The sequence below is a fragment of the Halichoeres trimaculatus genome, unplaced genomic scaffold (assembly GCF_033239565.1).
Source record: "Halichoeres trimaculatus isolate MK-OKI-2021-1 unplaced genomic scaffold, fHalTri1.1 fHalTri1_scaffold_7, whole genome shotgun sequence".
NCBI lineage: Eukaryota > Metazoa > Chordata > Actinopteri > Labriformes > Labridae > Halichoeres > Halichoeres trimaculatus.
The window spans coordinates 14,940,109-14,960,954 of record NW_027437185.1 but is presented as its reverse complement, the minus strand read 5'-3'; the positions used below and the strand labels follow the sequence as shown (position 1 = coordinate 14,960,954).

Below are 20,846 nucleotides of genomic sequence, written 5' to 3'. Positions count from 1 at the left end.
GGGCGAGAATCAGTTGGAATTAACACAAAACTCCAGCTGACGTAGCCTGGGGGTACTAACACCTCACAATGAGGTTTCTAGGAGTGTCCCCAGAGTGTTTTCTGAAGACCAGCTTTTGGGTCCAACCTTGGTTTAAAAGCCCCTTTCTTCCCAGGGCATTTTGGCAGGGAAAAAGGGCCCTCTGCTTTTGCTTTTTTCTATTGGGGTCAAAAATCCAAAGGCATAGCATGAGGGCTCCAATACTCCTAGGTGGTCACTGTGAGGTCCCTAGGAATATCCTGAGTTCCAAATTAAAGCCCAAGGATCATGGGGATGTAGATTTGAGTTGTAAGCAAAAAGTCTAACCCTACAGGTTAGGTACAATACTTTAAATTAAAAATGCTCACATTTCAATATTTTTTGTGAAAAAATTATATAACCAAAGAGGTCAGTTTTGAAAAAGCAAAATTGTTCCATTGGCGGAAAATGTCATCATTCAGAATAAGCTTTTAAGATTTTTGAGGGTCCCAAGAATTGCAGATTCTTGTGAGTTTATTTTCATAATTTTATTTTTTATGCACCACATATTTTCAGAGGCAGACAACATATAGAAAAGGAAAGCCAGTTTTGCAACTTCACTCTTCTACTACAAAGATAACAGAGGCTCATACGCACATTTGGCAATGTCTTGCTAAAGGAAGTTCTTTTGCATTCTTTGTGCCTTTCCAGATGTGTGAGCTTCCCATGCCATGGATGCTTGTGCACTTTTAATAAGCCAGTTGGTCCCTCTTCTCGTCAGAGCAGAGGACACAGAATCTATAATTTCTAGAATAATGTCAAATTCTGATTTGTCAGATCTTTAGATAATTGCCCACTTTGCCAGAGTCTGTCTGAAATGTGCTGCAGCCCAGAGAAGTTGCCAGCAATTCTGAATCTTGTTTTTATGATAATGTTGCCTTTTTGTTTGCCTAATCTGGGTGCAGAAATAAACTGTGTTTAACACAATATTTTTTGGACTTGGGGCTTGTGTAGCAATTAGGGATGTCCCGATATTACATTTTGACTTCCGATACGATACCAATACTGCAGCATTGAGTATTGGCCTATACCGATATTAATCCGATACGATATCAGCATTAAACATGCATACTTTTATTACTTATTCTGTAATATGTCTGTCATGTTAGAAAAGGCTTGATTAAGTGATATTATTCAAACAAAGAACAGTAGTCAGCAACAGTAGGTATGAGGAAAAACTGACCCATTTATTATTAACCAATGGGTAACACAAATTTTAACATTAAACATAAAAAATACTAGTACTTGAATGAAATAAAGAATAAATTAGAAGACCCAGAAAATAACCTAAATAAATCAAATAAAAACAGCAGGGGCAGGGTCTGGAATAGACTGCTTATATCAGAGATTTTAGATGCATTCCGATACGATACCGATATTTGTTTTTTGCTGATATCGGACCGATATCCGATATCAATATCGGACTGGGACACCTCTAGTAGCAATTCCCACCACACACCACATGTAGATACACAAAAAAACACAAGCAGTTAAAATGTATAACATGTTTTTATTTTTCCACATGATTACTTGAATTCCTGTTGGTGACATGGTGTTGTACAGCATCAGGGTTTGCATAGTTCTGGCACTCAAAGGTGGCACTCTGCATTTCCATATTACAGATAAAACCAGGTCATCCTCCACAAAGTAAAACACATTTTCATACAGTACCCTATGGTAACGTCAGAGTTATCAGAGTTACAAAGCCCACAGTTATATACAATCATTGCCTTCAAAACATTTTGGTCATAAAGGAAAAGTTTCAGCGGCATCTTTGGAAAAACATGCTAACTGATTTACATTCATGGTGCAATATTGAGATGTTAAACTGATTTTAGAAATGTTTATTGATTATGGATTCGTTGTGATCTGTATTAGAAGGGAAAAGCACAGACAAGTGTATCATTACCAGTTGTTGGTGATGACCAAGAAATTAAGTTGTTGTGGGTTTGAATGGCGATCTTAAAGTGACATTAAGTGGAAAGTACTTATCTATACTAACTGGTGATCACAACTAGTCGGCAATTCGTGGAAAAACATCTTCAAGAGAAGAGGATTAGGTAATTTATAAGATTGCCTAAAGTGCAAAACACACAATATCATAAAATCATTAAGTTTAAAAACTAAAAAAAATCCTGCAACTGACATTAACCTTTCAGGAAATGTATCCCCTGACAGCATGCATGAAGGGGTTTCACAGGTGCTCATAATCCAGTTAATAACCCCAACCTTTCAAACACAAGAAGCAATCAGCATTCAGTACTGGCATCTTTTCTTAATATAAGACATCCCTTTATATCTGATGCTCCTTCAGAGGCACCATGTTTAGTACATAGACTACATTGTAAACATACACTTTCCCTATGAACAAACACTCCCTTACAGTGTTTAAACACTGCTGCAGAATCATTTCACATTTACATTAACTTTGGGGACAATAACAAAAGAAAAAGTAGTTCATAAATTCACAGCTCTGGCTGTTTTTAGCTGACACAGAAGACCCATTAGGTAAAACACAACACATAAAGTTAGCCTTTAACTCAAAGACTAAGACTTAAAACATTCTCGTTTTGATATGTACCATGACTTTTAAATGCAACTCCTTTCCTCCAAACACATCAATGCAAATACTCTGTACTCCACAATGTCAAGTATTCATTGTCTTTCACACTTCCACATTTTCAGCTGCTGATATTCAAGAAGACAGTCTGAGGCAGTGTCTTAAACGATGATAGTGATGGTCCCCAACATCTCCCTGAGTTTTTAGGTTCTTAAAGAGAAAAGAGGAAGTCGACAAGAGTTGACAGAGGCTTTGCATTGGTTTGCATGAGAAAGTATGTGCCAGCAAATTTACCTGTATGGCTTTTTCTGTCCAGCAGATGGCGCCAAAGCAGCTTTTCCTCTTTGCAGAGCACTGGTTGTAATCTGTGGGCCGTTTGTTTGATGCTGCTCCTGGTAATAAAAAAGACATAGTAGACATGAGTTCACCAGAGCATACATTTGTCTTCCTCCAAGAACACAGAGAACGTACTCACCAATGGCTTGTTTGCAGGACAAGGTGGAGGAGGTCTGTTTGGGGGGTCTGGTCTGGTTTTGTTTGCAGCTGAGTGCGGAGTTCGGGGTAAACACGGAGGTCCTGAGGGCGGAGGTGGAGCTTGTTTTCGTTTCAGCTCTTTCAGCTGCGCAGTTTTCAAAGAAGGTGAAGTGTAACCCTGAGGAGAGTGCTGTTTCTGAGGAGGATCTACTGACTGGACGTCTTTCTGCGCTGCAGCGTATGCAGGTACAGGAGGAGGCTTCACTGCTGGACGGACAACAGCATTTCTGGACCGAGCCGGGCAGGATGGGCTCGGACGAGGAGATGACTTCACGTTTAGAAAAAAAAAGTTTAGTGGTTTAATTTAATGTAAAAATAATAAAGAATTGCAGAACAGAAAGTCATTTCTCTGGCTTGTTTACCTCTGAGTCTTGTTTCTTCAGCAAAAAAGTTGGATTGGTGTGACCGTTCAAATGACTGTCTGCACAAAGAGGTTTGTCCTCAACTGGGACTGAACAACTACAGGTTGAAAAAAAAGGACAGTAAATAATCAAGCATTTGGACACTGATTGAGACTAAACCAAATGCTTAACAGGTGCTTTAGTGATGTGAAGTGTAGAGTATTAGCAGCACTAAATTACACACGTTGGCACTGGAGGTGAAGCAGAGGTTTTCATTGGCCGGAGTTTGTGTTTGTGGCAGCACCACAGTCCAACAGCTGCTAAGACCACGAAGAGAACCAGAGGGAGGACCACCAGGACTGGGAGGAGGTTACCTGTTAGAGTTTATACATAAAACAGTAAGAGGTAGAAAGAGGCATTATTTTGATCATGAAGTGTTACACATCAATATATAAAAAAGTCTTACTCTGGCTGATGACAGGTCCACTGTCCACACTGCCCCCTGACCCCCTCTGGTTACAGAATGGAGGAGCCCAGCCGGCGTCACAGTGGCAGTTGTGATTGTTGTTGCAGAGCTGTAGATTTAAAAAAAGGGGATGTCTAAATTGAAGAAGTTGACGTGAAAGTACAGGAGAGAAGATATTTTTTGTGCACTCAGGAAATCTTGAAAATTTCACTTTGGATCAATCGTTTCATTGAACACGTGCTCAGCCACTTCAGATTAAGCATTAAATTGGAATTCAATATATTCTACAATATATTTAATAACTTTTTCCTTGAACTTCACTTTATTTGATAACTTTTACATTTCATTATACATTTTTCTGGCAATACTTCTTTACTTTAACATGAGCAAAATCTTAAATGTATGCCCTTCGTTTCCTCCTTGGGCCTCTTTCTGTCCCTGTGTTGCTAATTTCAATTAAGTTAAAGCTCCAAACACTCCTTGCACTACAGCCAAGTTTTCAAGATTTCCATTACATCAGGCCAGCTGCCAAAACTTCCTCAATACTCTTAAGAAATCCATCCCTCCAGCATCTCTGCCAACACACAAAGAATCTTACCCCACGTCCGTGGCACTTGGTATTGCACTCATCAGCTCTGAGGAAAGATGCATTGCGGCACTCTCCATTAAAGCAGATCTGCAGAGAGGAGAAGTGATGTGAAGAGAAAAGTCAGAGAAAGGGTTAAAGAGTCATTTAGCTCCTATACTTGGTAACTTACACTCGCTCAAACAGACTGGATAATGATAGTGTATCTACACACATGCACAGACTTACAGAATCAACTCCACATTTAGTGCCTGTCATGACCAGACCAGGGTCCAGAGTGTCACCCTGTGCCTCCTCATCCTCCTGCCCAGGCTTGTATACATGTGTCCCCATACAGGGCAGCTTCTTGTTACCCACAGTGACAGTGGTTTCTATGCCAACAGCATTGTTCTCTATGGGCTTGGAGGCAGAGGTTAAACACTGGATCTTCCCACATTTGGCATCCCTGAAAGGAGTAACACAGACATGACCATCAGTGACAACAAAAAGCTTTAAGGAGTTTGAATTGATGTTCCCTTAATATTTTAAATACTTTATTGACATAAATGAGGAAATTAATTAATTTATCCTCACCTCTCTTTACAGCTCCTGTATTTCCCAAACAGATCCTTACCACAGTTCCCATACATGTCTCCTGCTTCATTCACCTTCTTAAAGCACAGGTCAGGAGCTGCTCGGCCATCTGTGGTGGAGAAGGAGAAGGCGTGGTCACACATTAATAAAGCTGCACATTTTTACACACACACACAAATAAACACACAAAACACTAAGAGTAAATGCACGCAGTGTGTTATTTGACCACCTGATGGAGAGCAGATGGTGCCCTCACTGTTCTGCGTGGCTCCTGTGGTACTACAAAGACTCACCTGGGACCCTTCAGTCACAACATGAATATGGACTCTGTCCAATAACAGTCTCTAATCCTACAACCCACTGAGGGCTCATCCTTTACTCTGTGCAATTTCACACTCAGTGTAGCTGTCCTCTAGACATGTAAAGAAATAATCTCTCTGCTAAAAATTTGAGAATAACATAAACATTTGAATTTGGCCCAAAGGAAGCAAAACTGAGGGCTCTCTTTATGATAAGTTCTTAATTTATTGCAAAATAAATTAATCTGAAATCTCTCATGATTTACTGACCACAATGGAATGTAAAACACTCTTACACACAAAATGTGCTTAAACCAAACCCCCCTTTTTGATATGAATAGGGTTACATCTTGCGGTAGTTTTAGCGACAGCAGGTGTAATACTACATATGAGTTGTTATCATAATCAGGGATTACAGGGTTTACTCACCTCCTCCCCAGAGAGAGCGACACTGCTGCTCCAGGGTCAGACACATGCCAGTGTAACAGTAAGCTTTCCCTCCTGCACACGATGTGCCGTCCACTAAATAAAAATTAGCAGGGCAGGTCTCTGTTTTCCCATCGCAGTACTCCGCTAGATCACATGGCCCAGAGGGACCACGACACAGCACACCTGGGCTCTTCAGCTGGACACAAAGAGTATGAATGGGAGTTTAGGAGGTGAACAATTCAACATCCTCTGTAACATCCTCTGGTGAGATGGGTGTCAGGCTTTAGAGTTGCTCTACCTTGCAGTTTTCACAGCAGACGCCATGTGCACACTCAGCTCCTGCTTTCAGGGTGCAGTTATTGGCGTTACAGCAGGGGCTGGTGCACTCCTACACAAAGAGAGGAGAAGAATCATGAGCGTTGGCATAAACATGCTTGAGAAAAACTAAACTACAGCTGAACATACCTCCTCCTCTCCACAGTCACATTCTTCTCCATCCTCGAGGTAACCATTGCCACAGCGCTGCCCTCCGTACATGGCTCTGGTGTTTGGCAGGTTGAAAAGACACTTCCCTCCTCCAGAGTTCAGGTAGTTCTTCAGCTCCTTCAGGTTACAGCTGTTAAACACACGTGGAAATGGATGCCTATGGCGAGACACAAGTAAAACATGTAGGGAAGGTTAATTCAAACATATCTCTGGTAGGTTTTTGGTAAGACAAGGAACTCTGTCTACTCATACCCAGTAGCAGCAGCCATGATACAGCCTCCATCATCAGCTTTTGCCTGGCAGCAGCCTGGGCTGTCATGGTTCATACCAAAGTTGTGGCCCATCTCATGAGCTATGGTGGCTGCTACACCCACAGCTGACTCTGAGTGGTCCTATTTAAAAGAGATCAAAGGTTATCAAATAATAAATGTTGTTTTTGAATTGAGGCGAGAAAAACAGTTAAATGTTGGTCACATTTCTTTTTGCCTTCAATTCTACGTGAATGCATCCAATCCAAAATCGCTTACATAGAAAAAAAAACAGTTGACTAACTCTTGATAAGGTAAATAAATAAAAACCAATTAAAAATATATTAATAAATAAATGAAAAATAATATAAATTGAAAAAAAAATTGAAAAAAATAATAATAATAATAAATGAATAAATAAAATTAAAAAAAAATGAATAAAAGCAAAGCCAACATATTTTGGTGTTCCTTAACTATTGTGGAGCAATTAAACTTAAAAACTTTAAAAGCAAATTAGATCATCACCATTTTTGAACTCAGAGTAAATTTTTTTGACATCATGACACAGATGTAGAAACTTTTACAAGATCCCTATTTTTCCAATCCACACATACAGGGCAATAAGATTTTTGTGTTTTGCCCCTGTCTACACTTGGAGACTGGGATCGAAACAACCACCTCTACAGCTGAAAGCAAACCAAGTGTCATGTGCCTCTAACTTACATTTGACCCAGCACATAAGTTTCCGTTGCCAATAAATGCATGCAAAGAATTCCAGTTTGTTTGGACTCTCGTCTCTCACCGTGTTCACTCCACCAGACTGGTAGTCTGAGCACATGGCTTTGATCGGAGCCAGGCCTATGGTGGTGCCTTGAAACCCCCGTCCTCTGAAAACACAAAATGTGGCTGATGATTAGTTCAAGCTGGACAAGGACCCACCGGGGTACAACCAGTGATGTACATTGACAGTAGCTCTCCCTATGGGGCGTGAGGCTTAAGAAAGACAAGAATGGTTACTAGGGGTGAAGAATGACAAATGGAGAGACTGACGTGATGAGCTGAGCGTTGTCGTTGGGGAGCGTGCTGAGCTGCTTGCGTCTCCAAGACAGGAAAGCTGCCAGAGTACTGTGAGGGTTGTCTGAGACGCTGATCAAGTCCTGGCTGGTCCAAACCTCCAGACCAATCAGTGCAACACGAATGCTGAGAGCCTTGTAGTACTGCCAGTGTGAACAGGAGAATTCAGAAACATGTGTCATAACATAATGAAGTGTCAGACTACAACATCTGCATGTGGTCTTTAAACTCAACATCAGTTGTTACCTTGTCAACCAAGTTAGCTGCTTCCAGTAGCTTCAGTCTGGTCTTATCGAGATGACTCCCATGCTTCTCAAACTGAAAAACAAAGTTAACCACATTTTACACAGAAATAGAAACACCCACACACACCCACACTTTGGTGTACATCCTCTGCAATCTCCAAAATGAGACTTGACACTTGATGACAAGCAAGGTGTGAATCATACCATGATCTTAGTTTACTTCAAATAGAGCACTTGCACTTCTTTGATGAGTTTGATCTATTTTAGATCAGGTCTCTAAGAGAGAAATTCAAGTTGTCTTATGTGGTCTTAATATAAATTTGATCACTTTTGTCACATTTACACAGGAGCTGGAAATTGGCACACCTCAAATTTGGTGTTGCTGTTAAGCATAGTGTTACATATTTCTAAAGGTTGTTTTGCAAATACAGATGATTTAAACAGTTAAGTTGAACAATCGTGTTTATATTCACAGTTATGTGTTTTCTGATCCACCTGCATCATATTCTTCAACATACAATTGCAATTGATATTGCATGCAAAGCCATGTCGTGTTCTCCCACACTTTATGAATTAGTAAAAAAAATTCCCCAAGTGCTTAAAAAGTAACCAAATAAAAAACAGTAGTGTGTCCTCACCTCTGACCTGTCTGCCACCATCAGTACCTCTACATACTTCATATTCTTGCTCAGGTCCCTTTTTTCCTAGAAATCAGAGCCAACATTATCTCAATAGAAAAAATGTTTCAAGAATAAAGTCATGCTTTGTGTAAAGATGTTCTTCCTCACCCTCCTGCTCGGTGGTGACATCATCCCATGGATGAAGTCATTTAGCCCCTCCTCATGCTCCTTGTTACTATGGTGATGCAGGCACCTTCCAGGGGGTAGACGGAGGCTCTCGGCTCTGAACACAGCATGTTGATGCTGCGCATCCGTGGAGTCAGGAAGAGGCTCTATCAGGTAGCTGACGCTTGTGTTCAGAGAAATCAGTCCCCTGAGGAAAGACGACACTGTTGATGGTTCCATCTAATTATAGCTCGATGAAATCCCACGGGGATGACAGATGATGCTGCTGTCTATCAGCACACTGTAGTGTACAGTGGAAACCACTGCTTCTGTTTCTGTAACTGCAAAATAAAAAGTTCTTATAACCATTGTAACTCCCTTTTTTTAGGATGCTGGTTTTATGGATGAGTGGATCAGAGAGGCACATCTCAGGTGATTTACTTCTGTTTAGGTCTTCTGGGACAGACGGCCTTATATTATTCTCTTCCTTCTTCTCAAAACCACTTTAAGAGTGTCGACATTTACACAAGTATGCACACAGCAGCAGGCCAGGCAGCTGCAGAAAACATCTGGAGAGGTCAGACACCCACATGTCAAAGTCCCTCTATGGAGTGTTTGCATTTCTGCAGAAAACCTACATTAAGTAGGAGGAGGTAATCATTCTCTTCATCCAGATGCAGAGCAGGGAATCGCAGCACACATGTGGCTACGATCTCTGTCAGTGCTCGCCAGTTTCTCCTCTCAGAGCGTCTCTCCCTCGCAGGAAGGATGAGCTGCTCTGGAGTCACAGCTGGCCATAACAGAGGATCTCCACACAAAGCTGCACTCAATGAACCAACTCTGGAGCCAGTGACCTACTAACCTGCTGGACTGTACAAGACGCAACATGCAAAATGTTTCCTGTCACATCAGCAACCCAACCATTGTTTCCTCGGCCACAGTTGTGGTGGCTTTCATTATAATTTATTTATATCTATGTAATGCCCGCTCACATTCTGAGGAATCTCACTGAGAGCAGCAAACTTAGCTCAACAAAAATCCACTCTAAAGCAATTTAGCTTCAAAAGTGGAATATTTTGTCACACCTTGAAGTCCTAAGAGGTTTATTTGAACCATTTTGATTTGGATCTAAATATAGTAACTTGAGGATATTTTGGTTATTGCAATAACAGTACATTTCAAAATTGAACTACAAGAAAAACTTGGCCTGTGTTATCAGCCAAAAGGGATTATCAGCCAGGCTTCTCTTGAGGAAAGCCTGTTTCTCAGCAAGGTGTAAGCTGCAGAAGTTTTGACTGAGTTTCTTCATGCATGAAACTTAAATAAGGCAAAAAAAACGGGGAGGTTCTGAGGCGTGACAAACTTCCTCATCTACTTCAGGAAGCTTACCAGGACAGGAGATGTTGAACAGTGAATCAGGCTCTTGTAGACTAGAAAAGTTTTGTACTTAAAACTTTAAAAAAAGGAAGAAAATAAATAAACTTTGATTGATTGATTGATCTGCTGCTTGGCAAAAAAGTTTGAAAATGAATTAAAAAAGAAAAAAAAAGTACTGAGACGGTAAAATTTGCTTTGATTGATAAGCGAATAAAAGTCAGCCGCCTTAACTCAGTGTTTGGGAATAGTGGAAACTTTTCATTCTGCTTTCCTTTTTCACACCTTTGAAGAAGAAACTTTTACTCTGAGAGTGATTCAGTCTTTCGGGGACTTCCTAGAAGTCAGAGAACTGCCTTTCACCAGTGGGACCAACTTTAAATATTAGAAAACTTCATAAAAGCCGCCCGTGGTTGAGTTTTACGTACCTGAGCCCTGAGCATGTACTGACAGCAACACTTGAGCCCTCCAGACCCAAAACCACTCCATGGTACAAACAGTGTCCCTGGAAGACAAGCACAGTTAAAGTTCAACATAAAGGTCTTTGTGTGGATTTTTATTCCTTGCTTGTTATCCTACTGTCATTATATGACATTAACTGCAACATTTTCTAATACTTTTCTACTCTAGGATCATTCATAACACAGTGGTTGAAGGGCATTTGACTGTCTCATAGACTCACAGTGTTGACAGGAGAGGAAGTCCTGCGAGCTCCATCAGGGCTGTACCATATTTCCTGATACCCAGGGGCCAGTAGCTGCCTGGTCAAAGACAAAAAAGGATCAATTTGAATAAAATACATTCAATGTATTTTTTTGCCATTAGTCCACCATATTGATGCTGTTTAGGGAGACTGGATGTCCACTACAAAGAGCAGAAGCTGCAGGAAATAGGTGAGACAGATGATGACAGATTCTTCCCAGCAGCTCGCAGCTCATAAAACATTCAGTCTGTCGGAGACACTCTACAAAACCAGACCACTTTAAAGATTTAGGCAAAGATCGTCAAAGTGGTAACGGTAAAAAGCGAGAAAAGTGGAGGAAAGCTGGTAAAAAGCATAAAGCTTTCCAGAATCATCCTCTTCCTTTGTGGAAACAGCAAAAGCTGCTGATAGTGATACTTTTCAATGCTGATAAATGTGTCCTGTTTTTTTTGTATTTTACTATTTTTCTCCTTTACTGTATTTATTCAATTAGTAAACACACAGCACAAGAGATGGATAATTTATGAAAACACACATAAATCAAGAGAGACATTCATTTAGTAGCATTAGGTCAGACTTCTACTCTCTATATGTGTGTGAAGTGTGTATCCACGGACTCAAGCCTTCCATGACAAACCTCTCTCAGCCTGTAGGCCCAATATTTACATCTCCTGCAGACGCTTGTTTTCCTGTCCTTCTCCCTCTGACTCTGTCTCAATCCATTCTTCCTGTTTTCATTCATAAACTCGGTCAGCCACACAGCTGGTTTTCTTTTGCTCTGACTCTCTGGGTCTTTTGTCTCCCCTCCCACATTGTCTGAGTCTGATCCATCCAACAGGCTGAAACTACAGTGAAGTCAAACTGCAGAGAATCCTGCATCAACGGTGTGACCCCCCGCTGAAAGACTAAAGCCTTAACTGAAGCCGAACATACACCTGAAACTTATTAGTCCTTCTTAGATTTCATTTCTATCCTCTATGTGTCTGTGTGTTGTTAATCTTTGCCAATTTGTGGCTTTATTCTAAGGTAATAGCTATTAATCTTAAAATTGAATGTTTGTTCTTTTACTTATCTGTTTTGTTTGTAAAATTAAAAATGTGACTCAGTGAGACAAAAGAAGACAAAATTAAGAAGCATGTTTATCAAAATTGTATATTTCTATTGTTAAAAACATCAAAACTTAAATGTCAAAACGTTCCGTAGGCTTCACGTTCAAAAATGATAAGTTACTTTTTGGCCTCTGAAAGCCAACCCATAGTAGTACTATGTAATAGTAGTACTGGAGAGTCAAACTATCTGTTTCAAACAAAGTTCATCTTGTTTAAAACCCACTTGCTAACATTAGCTAGCCGGCTACTAGCTTAATTTCAACAGCAAAAAAGCATCATGCACCCCATCTAGCTTTTTGGCAGGAAAGTGACTAAGGGCTTTCCCCTGATGTCAAAATATGCCTTTTTAAGTATGATGGAGACAAATGAAGGGAAGATGGGGATTTTTCTTTTCTCCCCGGTCAGATGCCCTGAAGGAGAAACGCTCTTGAAACAATGACAGCCTGTTGATGCAATCAGCCACAAAGCAAGAGGAAGACAGAAAACAACTGTGTCATCTTTTAATAGATAACCACTGAGGGGCTGGGGCATGAGAGGGACACGCACACACACACACACACACACACACACACACACACACACAGAGTATAAAAACAATCTCAAAATCGATCACTCCATGACGATGTGTCTGGCTGATGTCACCCTGAACTCCCTCTGTGTTGTGTATGACCCTCCAGCCTCATTTATATCTGGTTTCCTGCTTCGCTAGCCCCCTGATGTTCCCATCATGCTCTTGTGCTGTCTGTGTAACCTTCTATGTTGCTCTCACAGGCAGGATTAATGTCAGATTAGACGATGATTGACTGGCTGGTTCAGTCACATGACTCTTGTTCCTTATTCTCACATGCCAGTTAGAGGCTACGGGCAGCTGTGGGCAAACTTAATGAGTGCTTAATGATAATCACACACTCAGTTACAACATGCAAACAACAGAGCTTTTGAGTACTAAGATCTGATGTTTGACTTTCATCTTTGTGTTTCCAGATCATGTGACACATCTCCGCATGGGAAAAGTTAAATCAACTGATTATTAATCAAGTTTTCATCTTTTCTTAGTAAGCAATGAACACAACCTCTTAAATGAGTCAGTAACTTTGATTACCACTTACCCCATGCCAACTGTTGGTGGATTTAACGGTTAAGAGATTCATCAGGAACAAAACAGTGCATCTGTGGTTCAGCACAGTGAAACCACAAGACACACCCAAAGTAACCGACTGTTGTAATACAGCTTCAAGTTGCCTCAACAGTGCAACAGAGGTCAAAGGAGGTTTATTTAAGTGAATGTGTTAATTAAATAAACTGTCAGCACAACTGCAATGGAATTTAAGTTCAGCATGTCATTGGTCGATCAGCGCATTAAGTTTGTATTTGTGTCTTTAAAGAAGTCCATTATGCCGCAAGGTGAAGCCAACCAGCAACACAAAGGAATAAATCAGTGAAGAATTGTGGGATACATTGTTGGGTTTTGAAACTGCAGTGAAGCGTAGTTGCTTTGATAAAACTGATAGGTGCCTATGAACAAAGCATCTCCTACACAATCAATGGCATGGGGGGTGAAGGTGGATTTGGGCTTAAAAACAAACAGTTATGAGGGCTTTGTAGTTAAAGGCAGAGTGAGGAATTGTTCATTAGTTCAAGATTGCTTGTTAGCAGCTGGAGCTGCTATGTGAGACTACGACAGGCTGTAAGTGTGAGTAACAGGGGAACAAGCTCTGCAGCTGTAGCTGTAGCTGCTTATTGGTGAAAAGAGAGAGAATCTTTAGACACAACGCTCGTCGTTTTTAAGAAAGGTAAACTTGCTGGGGATCGTTAAAGCCGCCGGATCAGTCCTGAACAACTGACTGTGAAACTCAGAAGATGCTCCGGTGGAGGGTCATACTTCAAGATCGCTGACTGGCTCATTTCACTGTCAATCAAAAAGGGATTCGGCCTCAGATAGATCATCCAATCATCATGCAGAAGCCCAGCGTCCAAGCCAGCCCACTGCCTCATAGACCCCCAGAGACGCTGAGCGTCCGATGGGCGGGAAAAAGCCCAGTGTTTATCCAATGACCGTCCAGTTTCCACAGTGGAACAACCCACTCTACACTTCCCCACTGAAGTCAGAAGACGCTCAGCGTCTGACTGTGTTAAAGCGCTGAGACGCTGCGGGATGAATGAGAAGGAGGTGGAGCAAGTTACCTGTGATAGGAGCTGATTCTGAACAAAAGATGAAGGAATTCTAGCGCATATTTTGTCAATGAAATGTACACACAGCAGTACAAATCACCTCTTTTTTGGGAACATTTTAGGGGAAGCTGAGCTGCCCTTGCAGTCTTAGAGCAATCGCCACTGATATTTATATCATTTTTTTAGATTTGAATACATCTGATCAATATTAATGCACTTACTAACGTTAATAAATCAGAATTAAAAATGATTTTCATTGATATGTTAGAGGTCATAGTTTTGTTGGGCAACAAATCAAAACATCAAGTCACACTAAAAAAAAAAGGTCTGTATCTCATTCATTTGTTTTCATATTAAACACATGCTTTGGAAAGAGCCACATCTTTACAGCACTGGGGGACCATATGAGCTCCTCACAGTGCCTTTACAGTGGAGAAATACTAATCTTTGAGTCTTAATTTACTCTAAGGCTATCCTGGCTAGAGCTCATCACTCACCACTTTTTAACTGGTGGAAGTATTGTTTTCTGAAAAAAAAAAAAAAAACAGAACCGTACCAAAAACAATCTGTGATCTTGTGTAGATCTTAAGATGTGGAACTGTTCCTTTAAAGCCACCACACTAAAGCACTGGCACTATTGGAATATCCCTGACCACTGAGTCTAATTGCATTCCTGTAAGCGCTGCAACGGCTTTCAAATCAAGTCTGCCGAGATCTGTGCGCTTGTGCGATGGCGGGAGAGCTGCACACAGTTTGGACATGGTCCAGTGTGAGGACAGACGCTCTGATTGAGGAGCGGGGTAGGAGCTGAATCAGGAGGTCTGACACTGAGAGCGGCTGAGACAAAGGCTCGGTTCAGCTTCATGAGGGGAGAGAAAGGCTGTGTGTGTGTAGGGGGTAACGCTAATGTACTTGTGAGATAGTGAAGGAGGGAGGGAGGAGAAGGGGACGCGGGTAATGTATTAAGGTCAGTGGGTCGCATTCCCTCACAGTATCAGATGACATCACTGAAAAACAGTTGGAGACTGACGCAAAGTCAAAGTAGCACTCGGCAAAAGAATGATGAAGAGGCTTTTATTGCACAAGGATCTGTTGTGTGAAGCCTTCTAGTGTGTGTGTGTGTGTGTGTGTGTAAGAGCTCCCCTGACACAGGAGGCCCAGACTAAGACATATAAGCAGACAGGACCCCAACACCGTGAGACTAAACATAGAAACAAAGGCAACAAGGTAAAACTAATTCATCCACACTCTGTGATCCATCAGGTCTGAGCTGCCAATCGTCAGTGTTTGTGTTCTTTTCAGCTGGTGTGTGTGTGTGTGTGTGTGTGTGTGTTGCCTGTCTGCGGGTGGCCACGGTCTCCCAAAGCCCTGACCGCAGCCAGCAAGAGGGAGATGTATGTTTGTCCTCGAGCCCTGGGGAGCATCAGACGAGGTGAGAGGAGGAAAGAAAGAAAGAAGGAAGAATGGGTTTCTCTTTTTAAAGGAGTCAGTGGATGAGGTATGAGGGGCGGAGAAGGAAAGGAGAGGAGAGGAGGAATGATGATGAGTACTTTTCCCAGGGGAGTGCTTCATCCAGGTCTGTGCACTTACAAGTGAACAGGAAGGGCATTAAACAGATGAACAGAGAAAGTCGTGCAGAGGAGGAAACAAGAGTATCTCCACGATTCATAAACACATAACTCACACTCCAACTAACCCCGACCGTCTCCACTTTCCTCTTTCCATGACTTCTCTCACCTTAACCCTTCTCCTCCGCTCCATCATTCACTTCCTAACACTTCTCCTCCCTCTCTCTGTCTCTCTGTTTTGATGTCTCCTTTCCTGCGCTCTGAGTCAGCACACCAGCCCCTGCCTGGCTTTTATCCAAATCAACACTCTGAGGAAGCGCCACAGCCTTTCATTAAGATAAAAGCTCCTGCAGACACACACATTCAACCCTCACACTTGTATACATAGAAAAGCGTAGCTGGGGAGGACAAAAATGGATTGACTCTGTGATCCAGCCAGGTGAACTGATGCGCACAAAAAGAGCCCCACAGCTCTGTATTTCTCCATACTTTGATAAAGTGATGCATTAAAAAGAGAAGAGGGTGGAATTTGAAGGGAGAAAGACGGGAGAATAATCAGATTTAAAACCCAACAGGAGTATAAACAAAAAGACAAGATCAAGACCATCTCACAAATAGATCATCCTCTCTTATCTGCAGGCTGTCAGAGGAGCCGTTGCAGGGGCAACGAGGACAAGAGGGAGTAGCCAGGACACAGACACGAACACTGGAAGCTTTTTCTCTGGCTTTTCTCCAGAATCAGACATCGATCTTCACGGACATAGATCGCTGTCTTCTCCAGCGCCTCTTCTTATAGCGTAACGTAAGAGATCTGTCTCCACATTAGGCCAACAGAGGACAAATCTAAACACAGAAACCCAGTACGGGAATGCTGAACGGGGAAACACCAGCTAATGGTGGGGTGAAGTAGTAAACCTCAGACTGAATAATGGGTTGCAGAGCTGGCAGGCTCTTTCTTTGAAAGCTGTTGAGCTATTTTTGTAAGCTGCTGTGTGAAAGTTATTGTGGTAGGTGATGATGGCTGAGTCTTGGAGTTTAATGTTTGAAAAGTTCTCTGAAGAATGACAAACATGACCAGATCCTTCCCTTAAGTTAGAAAGACTCTCCTTTAATCCCGCAAAGTAGTACAACGATGGTGAACTGGTTCATGTATCATCATAAAAAGACCTGATCAAGACTTTTATCATAAATTATGTCAATACATGTTGATGATATTCACACTACGTTTACCAAACACACCAGCTGTGAAACATATTTTAAAAATGAAGTAATACATAAAAATGGTCAGCACTCTCCATACTGCACTACAATATGGGCCTTAGCACTGGGTGAGGAAAAAGCAGAGTTGTAAAGTAAAGTGGAAGAGCCACTTACAAAGGCACTGCTGTAATTGTTCAGAATTAAAAAAGTAGAGTTTAGTGTTATCTAAAGCAGTTATTCAAGCAAATTTTTAAACTAAATACAAAAATATTACATTTCACATTAAAAAGCTAGTGTCTTTCTAGGATACAGACTCAGTTTCCCATGAGCACTTGCACCCACTGTCATGAGGACAGGACTTAACAAAGTGCATTTGTTTTGATACAAATGAATGGAGATTGAATCTACTTTTTAAGACACTTTTGGGCGCAGATAGCCTAGCTGTCCAGGTTGCGTCCCATGAGGTTTGCTCCGGAGCAAGTGGCCTGGGTTTGAATCCAGCCTGCGGCCTGTTTCCTGCATGTCCCTCCCCACTCTCACCCTTTTTACCACTACTTTTCTTTGTGTAAGACAACTTCTTACTGGATAGGCAACAAGGTAATGCATTAATTCATGGCTCCGTAATGCTATTGTTTGAACAGGAAAACAAGCAAACGTTGTAAACTCAGTTTGCACTTAAGTTTAGTTGCTGGCTATATTTAATGCTACTCACAGTGCTGCTCTTATCTCTGATATGTCTGACTTGTAACGTTGGTGAATCATGGCTATGTCCTACCAGTGCTCATCTACCAACTCCAACCTCACCAAGCAGAGCTAACATAACCTCACTCTCCATTTTATCGACAGATCCTTAAGTCTGAGTAGACCACTGCATATTAACTGTTGCATGTGGGTTGAAATGGATATTATCACTAACAGCTTGACCCGTGTTTTAGCCTTTAGCTCTTGTTCTATCACTCTCCTGTTCAGCTTACTTCAGCTCTTCTGTCCTTTGGTGTCCAAAATTACCACAAAATGAATTTTAGCAATCGTTTTGAGGAGAGAAAAACGCAGATCACTCTTCTCCGCTAAGCTTAGTCAGCTGGCGTGATGTTGTCACTGGGACTAGTGCCGTAGATCAATACCGTCAGACCTGACCCTGAGAATAGCATGTGGAAATAACCTACTTTGGCGCTGATAATGTCACCTTAAAATGTTGATTAAGATCAGGCATAGAAGTGAGACTTTTTCAAGATCACTTAGAAAGACCTCACAATGCCTTTAACAGAGGATGAATTGTTAAAAAATATCAGAATCCTTTCAAAACAAACTCACTCTGCCAGGATTTCATTTCCTCTAATCACCTGCTCACTGTACATTATCCCTTACATTTAAAGAAATGCTCTAAAAAGCTGCTACACTGAGAATCGTCAGATCAATTCTTTTTAGAAAAATTAGAGAATTAAACCTCCTTTTCATGGTAGGAATTCTCATACAGGCCCTTTGTAAGTTTTGGCATACAGGAGTATATGTGTGCAGAACTTAATACATTAATATTGTCTGTAAGATTTCTTCTAGATTATTAGATCTCACAGAAACAACCCATCAAAGCACAGGAGGATGCAGGGTGTGTGCTTCCCTTAGATTAAACTATGTTTTCACTTTATATTCAATGATTCATCTTATGCAAACAATTTAAAATAGTTCATATTTAAAGTTTTTTTTTTCAAAATCATTTATTCACTTGTATTGCCCCGTAGTTGGCACAGAAGTGACTGGTCCAAATGTCTCAATGTTCTCATCCTTTCTGTTACAGGAAATAGTTGTGAAGTTATACAGAAGTGGTTTCAAAATCTTTTTTTTTTTTTTTAAAGAATTTTGCCTGTACTCAAACTGAACTGAATTTCCTCTATTTTGAACACCCTTCAATTTTTAGTTATCATCAGCTCACAATTTCATGCTGAGTAAGCACAAAAACTGTCAAAGCTTTCATAACTTTCTCTTTCCCATGTCTCTATCCTTCACTTCAACAGACATACGCAGACAAACAGTGTGTGTGATTGATGAAAATTCCTCGCCCAGGAGGAAATCTAACAGTGTGACCACCTGCTGGGAGGGTGCAGAGCAGGGGGGTAAATCCCTGAGGGGACGGTCAGTCAGACACAGAGGAGTCATAGTTTGCTCATGTTAGTGTGTGTGTGAGTGAATGAATACCAGACAGGGCCTGCGCTTAACTGCAAAAATGGACTTCAATTCTAATGTTCATAAAAGCTTCCCTCTCCACTTGTGTGCTGGCTTGAATCCAAAGTAACGTAGTAAATCAGAGCTCCGTTGTCACCACAGCACTCCCTGCTATCCCACCCAGCAATCACAGTCTCCATTGAGCGAGCCAGATACTCGGCTCCCTTCCTATCGCCATCCTTTTGTTCCTGCACAGGAACTGCTCCATCAGATTGCAGGATGTTAGGTGCAAAGGCGCAATCTGACTTCCTGTTTGCCCAAGGCATAAAGATCGGGTGTCAACCCTCTGTCGTCTGAAACCATCATGCTTCTTTCCTCTCCTCATCCCCCCTTTCTGCACACATGGGGGCACTGACCTTATAAATGTGTCTATGGGACAGCCTCCATCTGCTCAAACAAACAGAGTGAGCAGTGTATCTTGTGGATGTCTCAGAAAACAAAGGACAAAGGTGAACACACCTTTAACACGTAGGAGAGTTTTATCTAGTTGTTACCTCTTGGGAACTCTAACTGTTGCTGTTAGTGTGAAATAAACAGAAGATGATGCTGTTATTGCAATACTCACTCATTTTTCTCCAGGTGTAGTGTGAGCTCTTGTCCCTCAGCTGTGATCTGTACCTGTGCCTCTGCAGGGTGCAGCTACAAAAACATTAAAAAAAGAGTGTTGCAAACAGAAGTTGACCTAGATAAGCAAAAATCTTTGCGCAAGTTATCAGCAAAAAATAATTGTAAGGAGAGACAAAAGGAGAGACAAAGACAGTCTGGCTCACCTCTTTGTTGGCAGACCTTCTGTGTCTGTGAGGACGCAGCCATGTGGGAGAAGTAATCTCATAACTCTGTACTTCCTCTAGGATGCTCCGCACAGAACCCTGCTTATTACCTCCTAATAAAAAAAAAGAAGAAAACATGACAGATGACCACATTAAGATGCGCTACACTCAGATGACCTGCAGAAGTAATATTTTTTATTAGAGCCTGGAATGAGTCACTTACTAAAAAACCTAAGAGTGGTTCTGCATGCGCAGTCACCACATTGTTTGAATTTAAAAGAAGAAACATTCCTGTGCAATGCCATATCGATTTGTTTTCTCTAGCACATGTAGAAACCTTTTTTCCACGCGTATAAAAATGCCACTCACCATTGTAAACAGCGTCTTCAGATACAGTAGCCTCCACGCTGAGCAGGACAACTAGCAGACACACACACAGGGAGGACTGCACAGCGTCAAGAGCAGGAGGACGCGCTCCTGGACACATTCTAACAACAAGCAGCTCCAAATGGATCCTCCAGACTCAGACATAAATGTGCTGTAAGCTGTTTCACGTCAGATGGACATGTCGTCGGCTGGGTGACGACGCGATGGCTGCTCGTCTGAATGAGATGCTTGCAGACCGCAGGGCGATCGTCTCCCTTTCATTTTGAACCCCTCCCCTTCATCCGTACACACACAGAGACGCACACACGGAGACGCAAAGTGAGGTGAGGCAAGACGCGCGAGGATATGATGAAAGGATGAACCGTGAGAAACACGACGTAAAAAACACGATTTCACAGCCTGTCTGAAAGGTTCAGGCCATCCGGACTCATTTCATGGACTTCTTGGATATCTTCGACGGAGAAACGCAAAAAATTAAATAAAATGAAAAATGAATAAAAAAAATAACAGTAATTTTAATAGTTTCAAGATTATCATTTTAAATTAATACATAGGGTAGAATTATTTCTTCGCCGAAATTAATCACTAGTAATGGGGTCGTTTGAGGACTCAGTTGTAAAGGGGCACTGCACCAAATAATTTCATACCTCTGTCCAGAAG

The 20,846-nt window shown here is 41.5% G+C and overlaps 1 protein-coding gene across 1 annotated transcript; it reads right to left on the bottom strand.

Annotated features, from left to right (window-relative positions):
* Positions 1 to 1,547: 1,547 nt before the first annotated feature.
* On the bottom strand, positions 1,548 to 20,505 carry adam19b (ADAM metallopeptidase domain 19b). Its single transcript, XM_074674750.1, has 23 exons — positions 20,169 to 20,505; positions 19,800 to 19,912; positions 19,595 to 19,668; positions 10,740 to 10,818; positions 10,486 to 10,562; positions 8,687 to 8,891; positions 8,537 to 8,602; positions 7,900 to 7,971; positions 7,630 to 7,796; positions 7,382 to 7,466; positions 6,584 to 6,723; positions 6,311 to 6,488; positions 6,144 to 6,233; positions 5,846 to 6,041; positions 5,118 to 5,226; positions 4,773 to 4,989; positions 4,557 to 4,634; positions 3,959 to 4,067; positions 3,737 to 3,866; positions 3,514 to 3,610; positions 3,093 to 3,419; positions 2,912 to 3,009; positions 1,548 to 2,827 (listed from the first exon to the last, which is right to left on the bottom strand). The coding sequence occupies exons 1-23, from the start codon at positions 20,284 to 20,286 to the stop codon at positions 2,821 to 2,823; spliced, it is 2,832 nt and encodes a 943-aa protein (XP_074530851.1). The 5' UTR covers positions 20,287 to 20,505; the 3' UTR covers positions 1,548 to 2,820.
* Between the last annotated feature and the right edge of the window lie 341 nt (positions 20,506 to 20,846).

Bases quoted from the DNA above. Each gene is read 5' to 3' on its own strand.
- adam19b (XM_074674750.1), bottom strand. From the start codon at position 20,286: ATGTGTCCAGGAGCGCGTCCTCCTGCTCTTGACGCTGTGCAGTCCTCC. The intron at 8,603-8,686 runs GTGAGGAAGAAC...TCTGATTTCTAG, and splicing joins TGTCACCACCGAGCAGGAGG to GAAAAAAGGGACCTGAGCAA. The intron at 4,990-5,117 runs GTGAGGATAAAT...TACTCCTTTCAG, and splicing joins TACAGGAGCTGTAAAGAGAG to GGATGCCAAATGTGGGAAGA.